General features: G+C 44.7%; 1 protein-coding gene across 21 annotated transcripts in view; it reads left to right on the top strand.

The window, feature by feature from the left end:
- Positions 1-14,122, top strand: part of ARHGEF33 (Rho guanine nucleotide exchange factor 33) — an 85,449-nt gene extending 71,327 nt beyond the window's left edge. For 4 of the 21 annotated variants that reach the window (XM_005576062.4, XM_015433757.3, XM_074011938.1 and 1 more), the window contains 3 exons: positions 143-956; positions 5,989-6,128; positions 13,686-14,122. In XM_005576062.4, coding sequence (XP_005576119.1) covers positions 143-956; positions 5,989-6,128; positions 13,686-13,815 — 1,084 coding nt within the window. In that variant the 3' untranslated portion in view covers positions 13,816-14,122. Of the gene's footprint in view, positions 1-142; positions 957-5,988; positions 6,129-9,354 lie in introns of all 21 variants that reach the window. The other 17 variants (XM_074011944.1, XM_065527645.1, XM_074011945.1 and 14 more) reach the window with 10 other exon arrangements.
- Positions 14,123-14,426: the final 304 nt, after the last annotated feature.

Below are 14,426 nucleotides of genomic sequence, written 5' to 3'. Positions count from 1 at the left end.
CGCCTTAGTGGAAGTTTGTGGAGCTTGGGACGTGGCATGCGCAGGCGCCTGGGAGGGCGGCCAGGAGGGCCGCGGGCAGGCGAGAGGCCTGCACTAACCCGCCGTCAGCACACCTCTTTTGTACTCTGTTTCCCCCCTAAAGCCATCTGATGCCCCCAGTGAAGAAAAGTCAACAGCAGCAAAGCCTGATGGAGAGCATGCAGCCCGGGAAGCCCAGTGACTGGGAGCTGGAGGGCAGGAAGCACGAGCGTCCCGAGAGCCTTCTGGCACCGACGCAGTTCTGCGCGGCCGAGCAGGACGTGAAGGCGCTGGCCGGGCCCCTGCAGGCCATCCCGGAGATGGACTTCGAGCCCTCTCCGGCCGAGCCGCTGGGCAACGTAGAGCGCTCCCTGCGCGCCCCGGCCGAGCTCCTGCCCGATGCCCGCGGCTTCGTGCCCGCGGCCTACGAAGAGTTCGAGTACGGCGGCGAGATCTTCGCGCTGCCCGCGCCCTACGACGAGGAGCCGTTCCAGGCTCCGGCCCTCTTCGAGAACTGCTCGCCCGCCTCCTCCGAGTCCAGCCTGGACATCTGCTTCCTGCGGCCCGTCAGCTTCGCCATGGAGGCCGAGCGGCCGGAGCACCCGCTGCAGCCTCTGCCCAAGAGCGCCACGTCGCCGGCGGGCAGCAGCAGCGCCTACAAGCTGGAGGCGGCGGCGCAGGCGCAGGCGCATGGCAAGGCCAAGCCGCTGAGCCGCTCTCTCAAGGAGTTTCCGCGTGCACCGCCCGCCGACGGCGTGGCCCCGCGCCTCTACAGCACGCGCAGCAGCAGCGGCGGCCGCGCGCCCATCAAGGCGGAGCGCGCCGCGCAGCCGCACGGCCCGGCTGCTGCCGCTGTAGCCGCTCGCGGCGCGCCCCGGACCTTCTTCCCCCAACAGAGGTCCCAAAGCGAAAAACAGACCTATTTGGAAGTAAGGAGGGTAAAGTAAAACCGAATCGAAACCCACAGCGTCGACGACCCCAAGTCTAGATCTGCAGGAAGCATCCCGAGTTCTCCTAGCGTGGAGGGGAGCGGGGCCGGGCGAGGCTAGGGGCTCGGGAGCGCGCTCGGGGGGCGGCTGCGCGAGCCGTCGGCGGGCGGAGGCGGAGGCCGAGGGAGAGCAGGGGCAGCCCTCGCGCCCTACAAGCTGTAGACTGCTGGGCCCTGGAAGGGAAGTGGCAGCGTCTGTTCTCCAGTACCAGGACCCAAAGAGCATTCCTCATAAGGTACACGAGGGACGGCAGAGGTAGCAGAGAAGCCCGTGACTCTTTAGACCTGATTTATCACACACACATTTAGGGAGTTATGGGGAATCTCTTCCTGCTTATGTTAAGAGTTGCGCTTTTTTCGGAGCACTGCACGCCACGCAGGTCCCGGCCAGTGTGTTTCTTCTCCCTGTGAGGTGTCGTTTCTATGTGGAGAATATGGAACACGGCGCCCCAGCGTACCCCACTTCCTCCGGGCAGCATTCTTGCTTGTAGCTAGGGAGGAGGCAAGTTGCCCTAGCTCAAGGTAGACTCGCTGCGCAGTTTGCTGCAAAGCCAGCTTTATTTCTGCTTGCTTTGCTTTTGACTGGAAAAAAAAGTGTCCTATTAATTTGAAAACTTCTTTGGGACAGGGACATCCCAAAATAGAAACACCTTCTTTGGCCTCAGTGAATGTTGAGGTATTTTGATGGCCAACATCTGTGTCTGCAGGTCTACCGGTGTTTGATATTTTGATATCTAATTGTGGTGTCTGCAAGCCTGGAGGGCATTTAAAGAGGTCTTTAAATACTTATCCAGGAAGTGCTAATAGTTTCTGAGCAAATAATTGCTCTGATCTGATTAAGCAGAGCATAAGTAACATGATAGCTCTGACCTGTGCGACCACCCTTCCGGTCCAACTATTCTCATTTTCGAATGGAAACAGTGATGATCACTGACTTATTCATTCATTTTTCAGCAAACACTGAGTGCTTGTCTTGTACCAGGCTCTGTGCTAATTACTGAACATTCAGAAATAAACCAGTCTCTATCCTCCGGGGCCCCTGGCTTAGTACAGGAAGGAGACACAGGAACACAGGATTATGTAATAAACTGTGGGAGCACATGGGAGGGATATTTAAAACCTTTGGGGTCATGGTGGTCAGAGAAGGCCTCCTAGATAAGTTGAATGTCTGAATTAGATTGTAAAAGCTGCCTAGAAGTTGGCTAGGGGAAGAGTGAGGTGGGGAAGCATGAGAAAAACTGGGTGATGCCTTTTCTCTGGCATACTGTGCCAGGTCAGAGTGGTGGAAATTAGGCCAGAGGAACAGGAAGGGGTGGGATCATGAAGAGCCTTGGAGCTTGCTGCCCACCTGCACTCCAGCAAAGTCTGTGTCTGGTCCCTGCAGAGGACAAAAAGGTGGTAGTGTGCTCAGCCAAAGCTGCTGAGGTTCCCTGGGGTTCTCAGATTTTCCTGTAGCTCTGATTTTCAACTCCAAGCTTCGTAAAATTTGATTAGGCAGAACTTTTTGGAGAAATCAATCTTAGGCATGTGTCAGAGTTTAGAAGTTTATTGAAAAGGGAAGTAAATGGAAATTATAGTGCCAATTCAGTGTGACTTAGGATGAGCAGAGGTTTACATACAAAACCTTCTAACTAGTATAGTCTGTACTGTAAAGAACTTTTATTTCATATGTGATAGCAATGTCCTTTTGTAGTTGATCTGTGAAAAATTTGGGGTTCAACAATTGCAAGGCAAAAACCATTAATCAGAAATAACAATATATCTGAGAAGCAAACAATGAGTAATATATTTGTGGCTGTTTACCAGACATACCAAATAACAATAAACAGTGTGTCAGGAACTGTTAATTGCACATACTGAACAGCAAGTTTCATCTCCTAACAGTGTCAGGCATGCGTCAAGTCAGTTCAAAATGAGATACCAAGGAAATGTCAGATGGAAGTCAGTTAAGAGAGGCATTTTCTCTAGCAATAGCATTAACATTTTCAAGCATGCAAAGTTCCCGTTACTAATTTCTGTTTCTGGACACAATTTTTCTATCTAAAAACTTAAAATGGCCTGGTTGTTAGGAGTCCTAGAGAGAGGTTGCATGCAGAGTGCAGGTGGGCAGAGACCATGTGGGCATACATATGTGCATGAGCATGTATGTGCATGTCTGCATGTCTGAGTATATATGTGCATGTTTATGTGTGTTGGAGGTGGTGGTGGGATGGGGTTTTAGTTGCAAAAGATAAATCCCTCAAAAACTCTATCCTTAAAGGTATCAACTCTTTGCTTTTGAGATGTGCAAAACTCCTAGTGTTTCATCCCTTTGTATATCTTTCACCCAGCCCAGCAGAGCCAGCTGAGGCCTAGTCTTTAGTGTTCTGTCTCTTTTAGAGTCAAGAAAGAAGTGGTATGCTCTAGTGAGAACACATGACTGTGAGGAGATCTAGGTTCTAGTCCTGGCTCTGCTGCCCAGTAGCTGGGTGCTTTTGGACAAATCACTTGGCTTCTCTGTGCCTCCAGTTATCTCAAAATAAGACAACCTGTCTCACAGGGTTGTTGGGAGGATCAGGCCAAAGAAGATACAGTTTTTGAGTAGGCTTTATAAAGTATGAAATGCTATTGAGATCATGGTTCCATAGAAAGATTTTCCTTAAACCATTAGTAGATTTAGTCACTAAATAGTCTCTAAAAGCGCATTTCTCAAAATATGGTCCTTGGGGGCAGTAGCAAATGCATTGCCTGGGAACTTGTTATAAATGCAGAATTTACACCCCAGACCTACTGAATCAGAATTTAGGATCATTCCCAGGTGATTGATATAAACATTAAGTGTAGGTGGGCAGAAGCATGCCTTAAGTCAGTGGTCCCCGACCTTTTTGGTACCAGGGACCAGTTTTGGGAAAGGCAGTTTTTCCACAGGCTGCGGAGCGGGAGGTGGTTTCGGGATGATTCAAGTGCATTACATTTATTGGGTACTTTATTTCTATTATTATTACATTGTAATATATAATGAAATAATTATACGACTCACCATAATCTAGGATCAGTGGGAGCCCTGAGCTTGTTTTCCAGCAACTAGACGGTCCTATCTGGGGGTGATGGGTGAGAGTGACACCCAAAGTGTGTTGCTTATGTCCAGTTGACTCTGTAATCTCATTTTGGTTGCTGTGGCTGCAGAAAAGCTGGCTTCACAAACATCGGATGCTGAAAATGGAAGCAGGCTTTTCAGTGCTTTGTGGCAATCTCATGATGTTCTGCCTTGACTTTAATCCAGAACGTATGGAGATTTGAAATTGTCTCAAACCTACTTTTAAGTCCACCAGATGCAGCTGTACCATTGAAATTCATCAACTCACTTGCCACTATAAAGCCTGCCACCAGATGCAGCTTAATTGTCACTTGCCACTTACTGATAGGGTTTTGATATGAGTCGGCAAGCAATTGATTAATTATGGTCTCTGTGCGGTCAAACCTCTCTGCTAATGTTAATCTGTATTTTCAGCCACTCGCCAGCATTAGCATCACTGTCTCAGCTCCACCTCAGATCATCAGGCATTAGATTCCCACAAGGAGTGGGCACCCAAATCCCTTTTATGTGCATTTCACAGTAGGGTTTGTGCACCTGTGAAAATCTAATGCCACTGCCGATCTGACAGAAGGTGGAGCTCATGAAGTAATGCAGGCAATGGGGAACGGCTATAAATAGAGATGAAGCTTTGCTTGCTCACCCCCCCCACTGCTCACCTTCTGCTGTGCGGCCCAGTTCCTCACAGGTCACAGACCAGTACTGGGAGTTGGGGACCCCTCCCTTAAATCATTCGTTTTCAGATCTAAGTGTGCGTAAGGATTACCTAGGCCTCACTGCAGAGATTCTGATTCAGAAAGTCGGATGGGGCGCAAGAAGCTACCTTTTAAATAAAGGCCCAACCTGATCCTGTAGTGGCGGGACCACACTTTAAGAAACACTGCATGTCTGTCTCCATGGTCTAGTTATGAATCTTAGTAGAATCTCAGAGAATTTCTATATCTGCAACCCCCAGTTCTCAAAGTCAGACCCATATGTTTTCTGGGGAAAAAAAAAAATCCATCCTCACACTTTGCTTCTCTGTCAGCAAGCAGTCACCCATCTAATTCATGAGACTTCTAGGGCATCATTGGTATGGTTTTTGCTTTGACTACTTGGGGTTCTCTAAAGGTTATTCAAAATTCAGCAGCTGTTTTTAAAGTTGCTTTTAAATTATAGTCACCTCAAGGTGAATACTTTGTTCATAGGGAATATAAACATATATAAGTGCATATCTGGCTTGTATGCATATAAATATACATGCACTTCTATTTAGCACATCTCACACTTAAAAAACTAGAGAGGTCACAAAAGATGCAGCCTTATTTTTAACTTATTTTACTTTATACTCCAAATAGCATAGGTTAAGAATTGTAAAAACTGTATTACAGGCACATTTTCAGGTTGAAAGTATTAGTTGACATTTTCTTCTAAACAGGTCTGACTTCTCAAAAATGCCTTCCCTCGTTTATGCTTAAAATGGAGAGTGAGGAATATGAGTTTAAAACTAGCATTACAAGTAAGGCGCATCCTTATTTTGTAGAAAGAGAAACACCTGGAGATATGAGGGTTTTCTAGCACGACAGGGTTGGTGTCAAAATAAGAATTTATTCACTCGTGGAGGATGTTCTTGCAGTCTTCTTTTTAAACATTAGCTAATTTTATTTCCTTATCTTTAATTATTGTTATATATTACACTAGACTATTTGCCTTGATACATAGAAAATACTACACTCGGCAGGAAATTATCCTCTTTTCACCTACTGGTTTCTTCATTAGCCTAGGTTTGCTTTAGTTGGGATTGGGTGCCCACTGGTAATCTTTCGGCATGGGAGAGGAAAGTCACAACACCACAAAATTGTCCCATAGTCAGGATCCATAATAACGTTGGAAAGGAGTAAAGAAAAAAATCCCTCTTTTTTGTTTCCAGGAGATGCATTTAGAAGATACTACCAGATTCTGTCCCAAAGAAGAAAGAGAAAGTGAACAAACGTCTTTCAGCGATCAAAATCCCAGGCAAGACCAGAAAGGGGGCTTTCGCAGCTCCTTCCGCAAGCTCTTTAAAAAGAAGTGAGTAGCCCTTAGACAAGACAGCCTTGTAACTCATTTCCCTTTGGGCTCAATCTTGAGGTTTTAACAATAATAAGTATCAAGTACCCTGGTCTCACACAACTGCTTCAAGTACAGTGCCTGCACCCAGTAGCCACAATTCTGGCGGGGTGAAGATGTTTCTCATTGTAATCTCCCAGAGTAGAAGCAAACTCAGCTGTCTGCCCTGCCTCTTCTGTCTTCTGTCCCTTCTTCCTTGTTCCCAAAGTCATATGTCCCAGGAGGAGTGGGCAGAGGTGGTTCCCTTGAGAAATGAGCTGGTGACAATCAAACCCCCTTTAGACTGGGAGGAGTGGGATCCGCTATTGGGGTTGGGTGTCCTGGGTGCTCCATCACATCTCCCCATCTGTGGAAAGTTGTCTAAGGGATCTCAGTACGTCTGCATTTGGGGGCCTGTTGTCATCCTGGGTGCTAATTCATGTTTATTGGGACTTCTGTTAGTGCTTTCCCTGAATGAGTGGATTTGCCTTGGCCCTAGTTAGAAATCACTTTAATGGAGTTTCTGTATTCCATAGGAGGCAAAAACAAGGCATTTTCCTCCTGTGGGCCTTCTGAGATTCTAGGTCGTTGTTGTTTAAACATCATCCACCAGACATTTTGGTCAGCACTGTCTTACAGTCTAGGAGGCAGTGGCCACGCCCCAGCATAAAATATAAGGAAGAGAGAGGTGAGCATTAGCATTTGACCGTAGAGGGATTTACCAGTCCAGCCACTGCCTGCCTGAGAGACTGCTGTTTCAATCTCCACTGGCTCAGCCTACCTCTCTCTCCCTTAGATTTCTCCTGCTGCTTAGTTCCTCTTGGTGGAGGATGTTCTTGCAGTCAGTTTTAAATAACAAGTCTTCATATTTTAGTAGATGGAAAAGTTAAACAGAGGCATTATTGCTGCCTTTGGAGAGTTGCCGATAAGTGAGGAAGCACAGGGAAATCACCTTTTCCTTGAAGGTCGAGGTCACTGGCTGATTTAGACTATGGTCCTGATGGAGGAATTGGGGGCAGCCCTGCAGTGAGGACTTTGTTTTTGCTGGTTTGTCTCATTGTAATTATCCTCCTGTGGGGAGGGTGGTACTGAGATTGGTGGGCCTCTGACTGTTGGTCTCTGCCTGTTGTTACTGGAGAAGGGGGAATAGGAAGGAAGAGCAACAGCTCTGCACTTAGCCATAGCCCTGCATTCTCTCTCAGTTTTGCTAAGGAACCCAGTGCATGCTTGCATGCTGTTGCAGGATCCTCAACCCACCTTATTCAGGGTTTAAAGAATTGAGAATTGTATTCCTCTTTCTAGGATCATAGACTTACATCTTTCTTGACCCAGTGCCAACATCTGTCAAATTGACAGGGGTGGGAGAACCTGGAAACAGACACTTCTCCATCCCACCCTTGGGATTTAGACTCCTGAATCTTTCTTGAGATGGAGTCTGGCTCTGCTGCCTAGGCTGGAGTGCAATGGCGCAATCTCGGCTCACTGCAGCCTCCACCTCCCAGGTTCAGGCTATTCTCCTGCCCCTGCCTCCCAAGTAGCTGGGATTACAGGTGCCTGCCACCACCCCCCGGCTGTTTTTTTTTTTTTTTTTTGTAGAGATGGGGTTTCACCATGTTGGCCAGGATGGTCTTGAACTCCTGACCTCAAGTGATCCACCTGCCTTGGCCTCCCAAAGTGTTGGGATTATAGGCGTGAGCCACCATGGCCGGCCAGACTCCTGAATCCTTCTAAGGACTGCACAATCCTAAGGGCACAGCTTGAGCCTAGCTTTTTTTTTTTTTTTTTTTAACCACAGTATTCCCAAAACAGCCATTTTTTGCCCACTGTCATTTATAATGACTGGGTGCTGTCCGTTGGAAAGCAATGAGCAATAGATTCACCAAATTCCTATTTATCAGAGAGATGTAAGAAAATGTTTTACCAGTGACATGAGGCAGAGGGAGTGGATTTGTCCTCTCTGGACTCAGAGGGCAGAACTGGGAGCAGTGGCTAACGGGAAGAATTTCTTAAAAATGCAGCTACATGGAACTGGAGCTGGCTACGGCCTGAGGGAATGGATTCATGAGATGCTTCTGGTCAGGGATGCTATGAAAGTGGTCCCTGCATCTAGTGGGAGATTGTTGAAGAAATCACCAGAGTCCTTTCTAGTGTGGATATTTGCTTTATCTGTAGTTTGACTTTGTTGTAGCTTGATCTGAGTAATCACATCTTTTTATCACCTGAAACAAGAAATTAATGAAGCCTTCGGACCTATAATTTTAAAGCCCTAGCATGTAGAAGACCAGGCTTTAGCTTTCTGTAGCTCCCCACCGACCTTGGTATAATGTAGAGGACTTGCTATGGGCTCTCCAAGTTCATGTTGATTAATTGCTGTCAGTCTTCTTGTGGCTGTTCAGGATTCTCCTTAGATAAAGAGCCAGTAGATTCCCTTAGTCCTCTTGTCCTTTCTCATAGATCAGTCCCTCCTGCATCAATCACGTTGCCGCCACCAATACTGGTGCTGTCCTTTGTATTTAAAATCCGAAGTGTTGTCTGAGTGGAAGTAAAGGTGGAGCCACACAGATGACTGTCAGTCTGGCAGGCTTTCCTGGCTTTTTAGATCTGGCCTAGGGCAGTCAGTACCATCAGGTGCTTAGGGTGCTGCAGTGGGCACTTCGGAGACTTTGCATGGGTTGAAGAGGCAGCTTAAGTAGCGTTTTCTGAGTGTTTTCATATGAGGACCATGGAAAATTTGCTCCATTATAAGGTAGAGAGGAAGGTCAGGGAGGCCCCAGTGTAGCACAGGAAGGGCAGTGGCTTTTAACTCAGATGAGAACACACCATTCTTCTCATCAATTAAGCATTCAATCTTATATGCATGCACTATGCAAGACACTTGTATAGGAATCATGAGCGACATAGTCCCAGCCGTTACACAGGAACTTGCACTCTGAAGTCAGGCCTGTGGACAGTTATAGGAAGGAACCAGGAGAGACATTCAGCCCATTTTCCTCCTGCATGTCAGGAGGTCAGGCTGGCAGCAAGCCCTGGGACTTTAAGAAGTGGCCAATCCTGAGTACGGGAGCCATTGTAGAGCCTGGTCTCACAGGTCCAAATGGGCCAGTGCCAGCAAAGCCACTTGTGTCGTGTCTGGGGCTCGCTGCCTTCCTCCCCCACAGCCCTCTGGAGGCTCATTCCTGTCTACACTGACACACTTTTTGTTCCATAGGGGCTTGTTTGGCTGGTGGCCCCACACACCCAGAATGCTGCTTCGGGATGAAGCTAGGCATGGAGCCAGATGCAACAGAAAACCTGAGAAAGGGTTCTCTTCCCTCTGAGGCTGGGAGGGCCGAAGGCTCATGCCCACAAGGATTCAAAAGGGAGAGTCAAGTTGACATCATTAAAAAAATCCTGAAAAATACCCACAATATTTGGGGAAAAGAATGACCTTCTGATTGTTTCCATCTCAGGCACATTTGTCCTGGGCAGATACAAGGTCACATGTCCCTGAAAGGTACCCAGAATTGATCAGAATAAAGGCTACATATCTTAAAGTTTGGAAATGTTAAGTGATTTCAAACATTTTAAATGAGGATTCTTAGAGGGAACAGACTTAACTGTGGTAGGCTGATGTTAGCTAGACTGATACTTATTCCCCTGCCTTTGAACAGGATGGAAGGCAAACTGTCCCATTCTAGAAGGATCTATACAGAGGCTGTCAAAGACTTAAGCCTAGATTATTGTGAAGTCTGAGGCAAATGATACTTCATCTCAATATATACATCTTGCAACACTTACGTCAACGTGTATTCTTGATGGCAGATGTGACAGTGGGGAAGAGGATCACGTGAGATAGCTTAGGTGTAGGGAATGTAGATGGTACTCTGTCTCTTTTTATCCTCAAATTTCGGGATAGTGGAAGATAAGGAATATGGCTTCCAAATGATTAATTCTACTTCCTCGCTCATTCTCTTCCTCTTTAGCACTTTAAAATTTACATGCATCAGAGTGTCTCCCTTCTTGTCATCACCCTCCATCAATCCCATCACTGTCTATTTTCTCAATCACACACAGAGGGAGTACTTCTACAGGGCCCCGTATGTAATCATTTTATCTCAGTGAATCCTCTTCTTTTGGTGTCTTCCCAGCAGTTTTTGTACATGCCCAGCCTCAGCTGTTGAACAGACCATGTAATAGAAAGCAGGGCTGCTAAAGAATCCATTGATAACTTTATCTCACCTATTCTCTGTCTCCTTAAAAGCTCATTTCAAGTCCCTCTCCCACTCTTACCCACTTTGGAGTTCTCTCTCCTTTTCCATTTCATTTCCTATGTAACTTTAACATTAAAGGGGATAGTTGAAGGGGTAAACATTTTAGATTACTTAACCTTAATTACAAATGTTTCTCAATAAGCCATTCGAAATCAACCATTCAGTTAAGGGTCTTCAATATACTAGGTTCTTTCCAGCACAAAAGATGTAAGAGAAATAGTTCCTGCCCATTAGGAGCTTACAGATCAATTTAAGGGTAACCTAACTATTAATACAAGATATAGTATGTAGCACATAGTAGGCACTCAACAAATATTTATTAAATGAATGCTCATTTGCTTTGGGCTCTCCAAACTCATGTTGGTTAATTGCTGTCAGTCCTCTTGCAGCTGTTTGGGATTCTCCTTAGGTAAAGGGCCAGTGGATTCCTTTAGTCCTCTTGTCCTTTCTCATATATCAGTCCCTCCTCCATCAATCAGATTGCCTCCACGATACTGGTGCTGTCCTTTGTATTTAAAATCTGAAGTGTTGTCTGAGTGGAAGTAAAGGTGGAGTGGCACAGGGCTGTTGCTTTGATTACCAGGGCTGACTGACTGGCCGACAGGATGGGTGTTTCCTTGCCCCTTTATTTCTTGAGACAGATGCATGTCTCCTAAAGCTTTCAAGGAGGATAGTTTTTCCAATCAGAGAACCAAACCTTCTTAAGTCAGAGGTTTTTGCAGCACTGGATTCAACTACCCCCATCCCCAGCTCCAAACAAGCTTTCAAGGTTTATTTATAGCAAATCTAGACTTAGTATGACCTACTCAATGTGCTATTTTCTTTGTCACTTGAATGAAAGGAAAAGTTAGCAACAGGTCTGTTGTCTTTTCCTCTTTCCATCAAATACTTGGATGGTTATGTGTCAGTGTGTCCTGGCAGCCATTGTACCCTTCCCCAGCGAGTGTGCCTGTCCCTATAATGTCTGCTCAGATATGCCCTGCAATCAGCCACAGGGCTCCAGGAGCTCAAAAGCCATTTCTGTTTTATAGAGAAAGGGAATAAAAGCAAATCTGCTGGCCTTTTCTCCTTGATCCTGCAGGTTATTTCCTAGTAATTTAGGTATGCACTACTTAAGAGCCTAATGGCCACACCTTTGGAAGAGTTCAGGTGGCCATATACATGTAAGCATTATAAAGAGGTCAGTTATAAAATGATTTTTACAAGGATGAAAATGAGCTTTTAGTCATGGCTATAGTAGAATGCTGGATTTCGAAAAGGATGAGCAATTTAGGATGAGCAATTTAGCTGTTAGTTTAATTAATATCAAGAAATGCAGAGAAATTTAGATACTGGAGACATAGGGAAGGTACAATTTGTGAGAAGAGCAGTTAAAAAAATTTAAGCTGAGTTTGTGGACTTTGAAAACTAGACAGGGCGATTTTGGCATTTGTTTCAGAAATGGGAACGCAACTGGTGAAGATTTCTGTGGTCCTTGGGGCTGGTGGTGACATCAAAGCTTTCCTATTTTCAGGTAAACACTAAACAGTTGCATGTTGGAACCATCAAAGTGTGACATGTTGGGTTTTGGATAGACCAGATGTAGCTAAGAGGGGAAATACGAGGCAAAGATTTCAAGTTTTGACTAATGACTTTCTGATGAGTAACTGTCCTGTGGGGGAACAAGAAGAAATAGCAGCCCAATTCAAATCCTGCCCCCAACTTCCTGCCCCTGAAACATAATAGGCATTCCTAGCCTTCTGAATAATGGAAGACATAGAGAAAGAATGAGATGGTCAAAAATATATCTTCCTAAATTTGGGGCACAACTGCACTAATCAGGGATGATTTGAACTGGAGGTAGGGGGATCTGTAAAAGATGAGAGAAGGCCTGGAGTTTTAGGGTGGGCCATGTGGAGGCTCTTTCAAGGGAGAACTCAGGGGCGTTCCTGAAAAGGAAGAGAACCTCATCCCACCCAGATATCTTGCTTGATGAGTACCCAGATTTACTGGAGTTGAGAGACAGAATAGTTTTTCCTCTCTGCACTGGGATATAGTGGAAAGGTGTTCCTTACCAACCAGAAGTAGAAAGCATGGTGGGCGGCTATGGCTTCATCTGTGATATTGAATATCAGGGGACAAAGTGAAAATATCTAGTCAGTCATCAGGTTTTCAGATGTTAGGGTTTTTAGTCTTTGTGGATCCAACTTCTTTCCTTGAATAATGTAAAGAGATGTTTGAATTCTGCCCATTAATTCAGTAAATGAGAGTCATGATTACCTTATCTAATAACAAGAGTGAGGACTCAACAGTAGCAAACCAATGATAGTGCAAGGACTCGCAGGCCATGGATCCTTCTTTGGTGGATAGTAGAAGCATCCCTGACAGCCTCAGCATATGGAGAACTTGGTCAGTTGTATAGGAGCTTTGGACAAGCAACTTCATGTCTAACATCACTTTCATACACCCTGCATGAGGTTTTTTGATATTGGTTCTTAGTGTCTGGACTAGTTTTACCCATTCTAGGTCAGAGTTTAAGCTAGGCAAAGGACCCCAGTCTAGCTTCTCAGAGGTTATTTCCAGAAAGCCTCCTCCCTCCAGGGACTTCTGACATGAGAAAACTGGAGAAGGTGCAGAGCTGGAATGGATTACCCAAGTGGCTTAACCAAGATAAAGGAAGAATGCACCCTCGACTGGGGACTCAAATGGACTGATTTGAGTTGTTGACTATTGATTGGCTTTGGTCTCTTTTGTGGTGGTTGAGATTATAGTATCTCTGCAATCTGATTACTGTATGAATTTCTGCATTCTACCAAATGTAGCATATATGTGTGGTTGGCTTCAATAAATCTTTCATTTACAAATGAAAACAAACAAAAGCAAGAGTTTGTAATGTAATGCCAAATTCAGTGAAGGTCCTTGATAACCTTGGTTGAGAACCATGATTTCCATCCATTTTAATTTAAGGTCCTTGGTAATTTGTGGAGTTGTTACTTCATTGAATCAAAAACAGGATTTCTTGAATTTTCTGAGCTTTTGTTCCCCTATTATGATGTAATTACACAATATCTTACACTGACATATACAGTTGTCACAATTGTCCCCATAAAGCATTAGAAAGATATTCTCTTTATGTTCAATGCAAATCTTAGATACACATGTCCTGAGTCATGAAATTCAGGGGAGTAAAAAGTATTCCAGTTCTAGGAAGCAACTGTTTTACAAATGCAAAACAATTGGGATAGATAAAATATTTGAAGACAATTAAAACCAAATCAACCTGTACTTTATCTGTGTGCTGAGATTTTAGGTCCAGTGGATCAGAATACAGGGAAAAAACTAATGAGAATCCCTCAATGGATCCTTCACCCACCAAACAAGATTTCTTCAGAAACCGACTTGCTCTTGCAAATGACCTTGACCAAGGAACAGCTGTGTAAAACATACTTAAAGTTGTATTGTCAAGTGGTAAGATGAGGATAAAAAGCTTGTATATATCTGTGTAGGAATATATATATATATATATATATATATATCGATGTATAAATCCCTGAGGAAAACTAATATAAATACTTACATATGAAACTAAATCAACATACAAGACATTGAAGAGATGAAGATTAGTTTCTGGTTAAGATCTGGCTTTTTGAACCTCAACACTGGGGAAAAGGGAAAAGAAGACTTTTCACATCATTACAGAAAAACACAATAAATTTGGAGGAAAATAAACGTTTGTAAGAATGAAAACTTCCACCTTGAAGTCATTCCCCGAGTATAATATTGAGCATGTTCATATTTAACATGGATGTGAATTTTATGCTTCCTAGGCATTTAACTTATTAACTCATCCAGTGTTCTTAGACTAATTACACTGTTAGGGGCCAGTTCTGTCTTGCTTCGTGTCTTCCAAAAACCCCAAGGCAATATCTAACATCCCTTAAGTCAAAGGATTAATTAACAGAACTGTATTTTATATGTTGCAAATCTGAGTTATGGAGAATTTGTGCTTAAACCATGATTCAGAAGGTTCAAAGCTTAAAAACACATTGAT

Source organism: Macaca fascicularis, chromosome 13, assembly GCF_037993035.2.
Source record: "Macaca fascicularis isolate 582-1 chromosome 13, T2T-MFA8v1.1".
In the NCBI taxonomy this organism is placed as follows: domain Eukaryota; kingdom Metazoa; phylum Chordata; class Mammalia; order Primates; family Cercopithecidae; genus Macaca; species Macaca fascicularis.
Note: the sequence above shows the minus strand (reverse complement) of the source record. Positions and strands in the feature narration are given on the sequence as shown.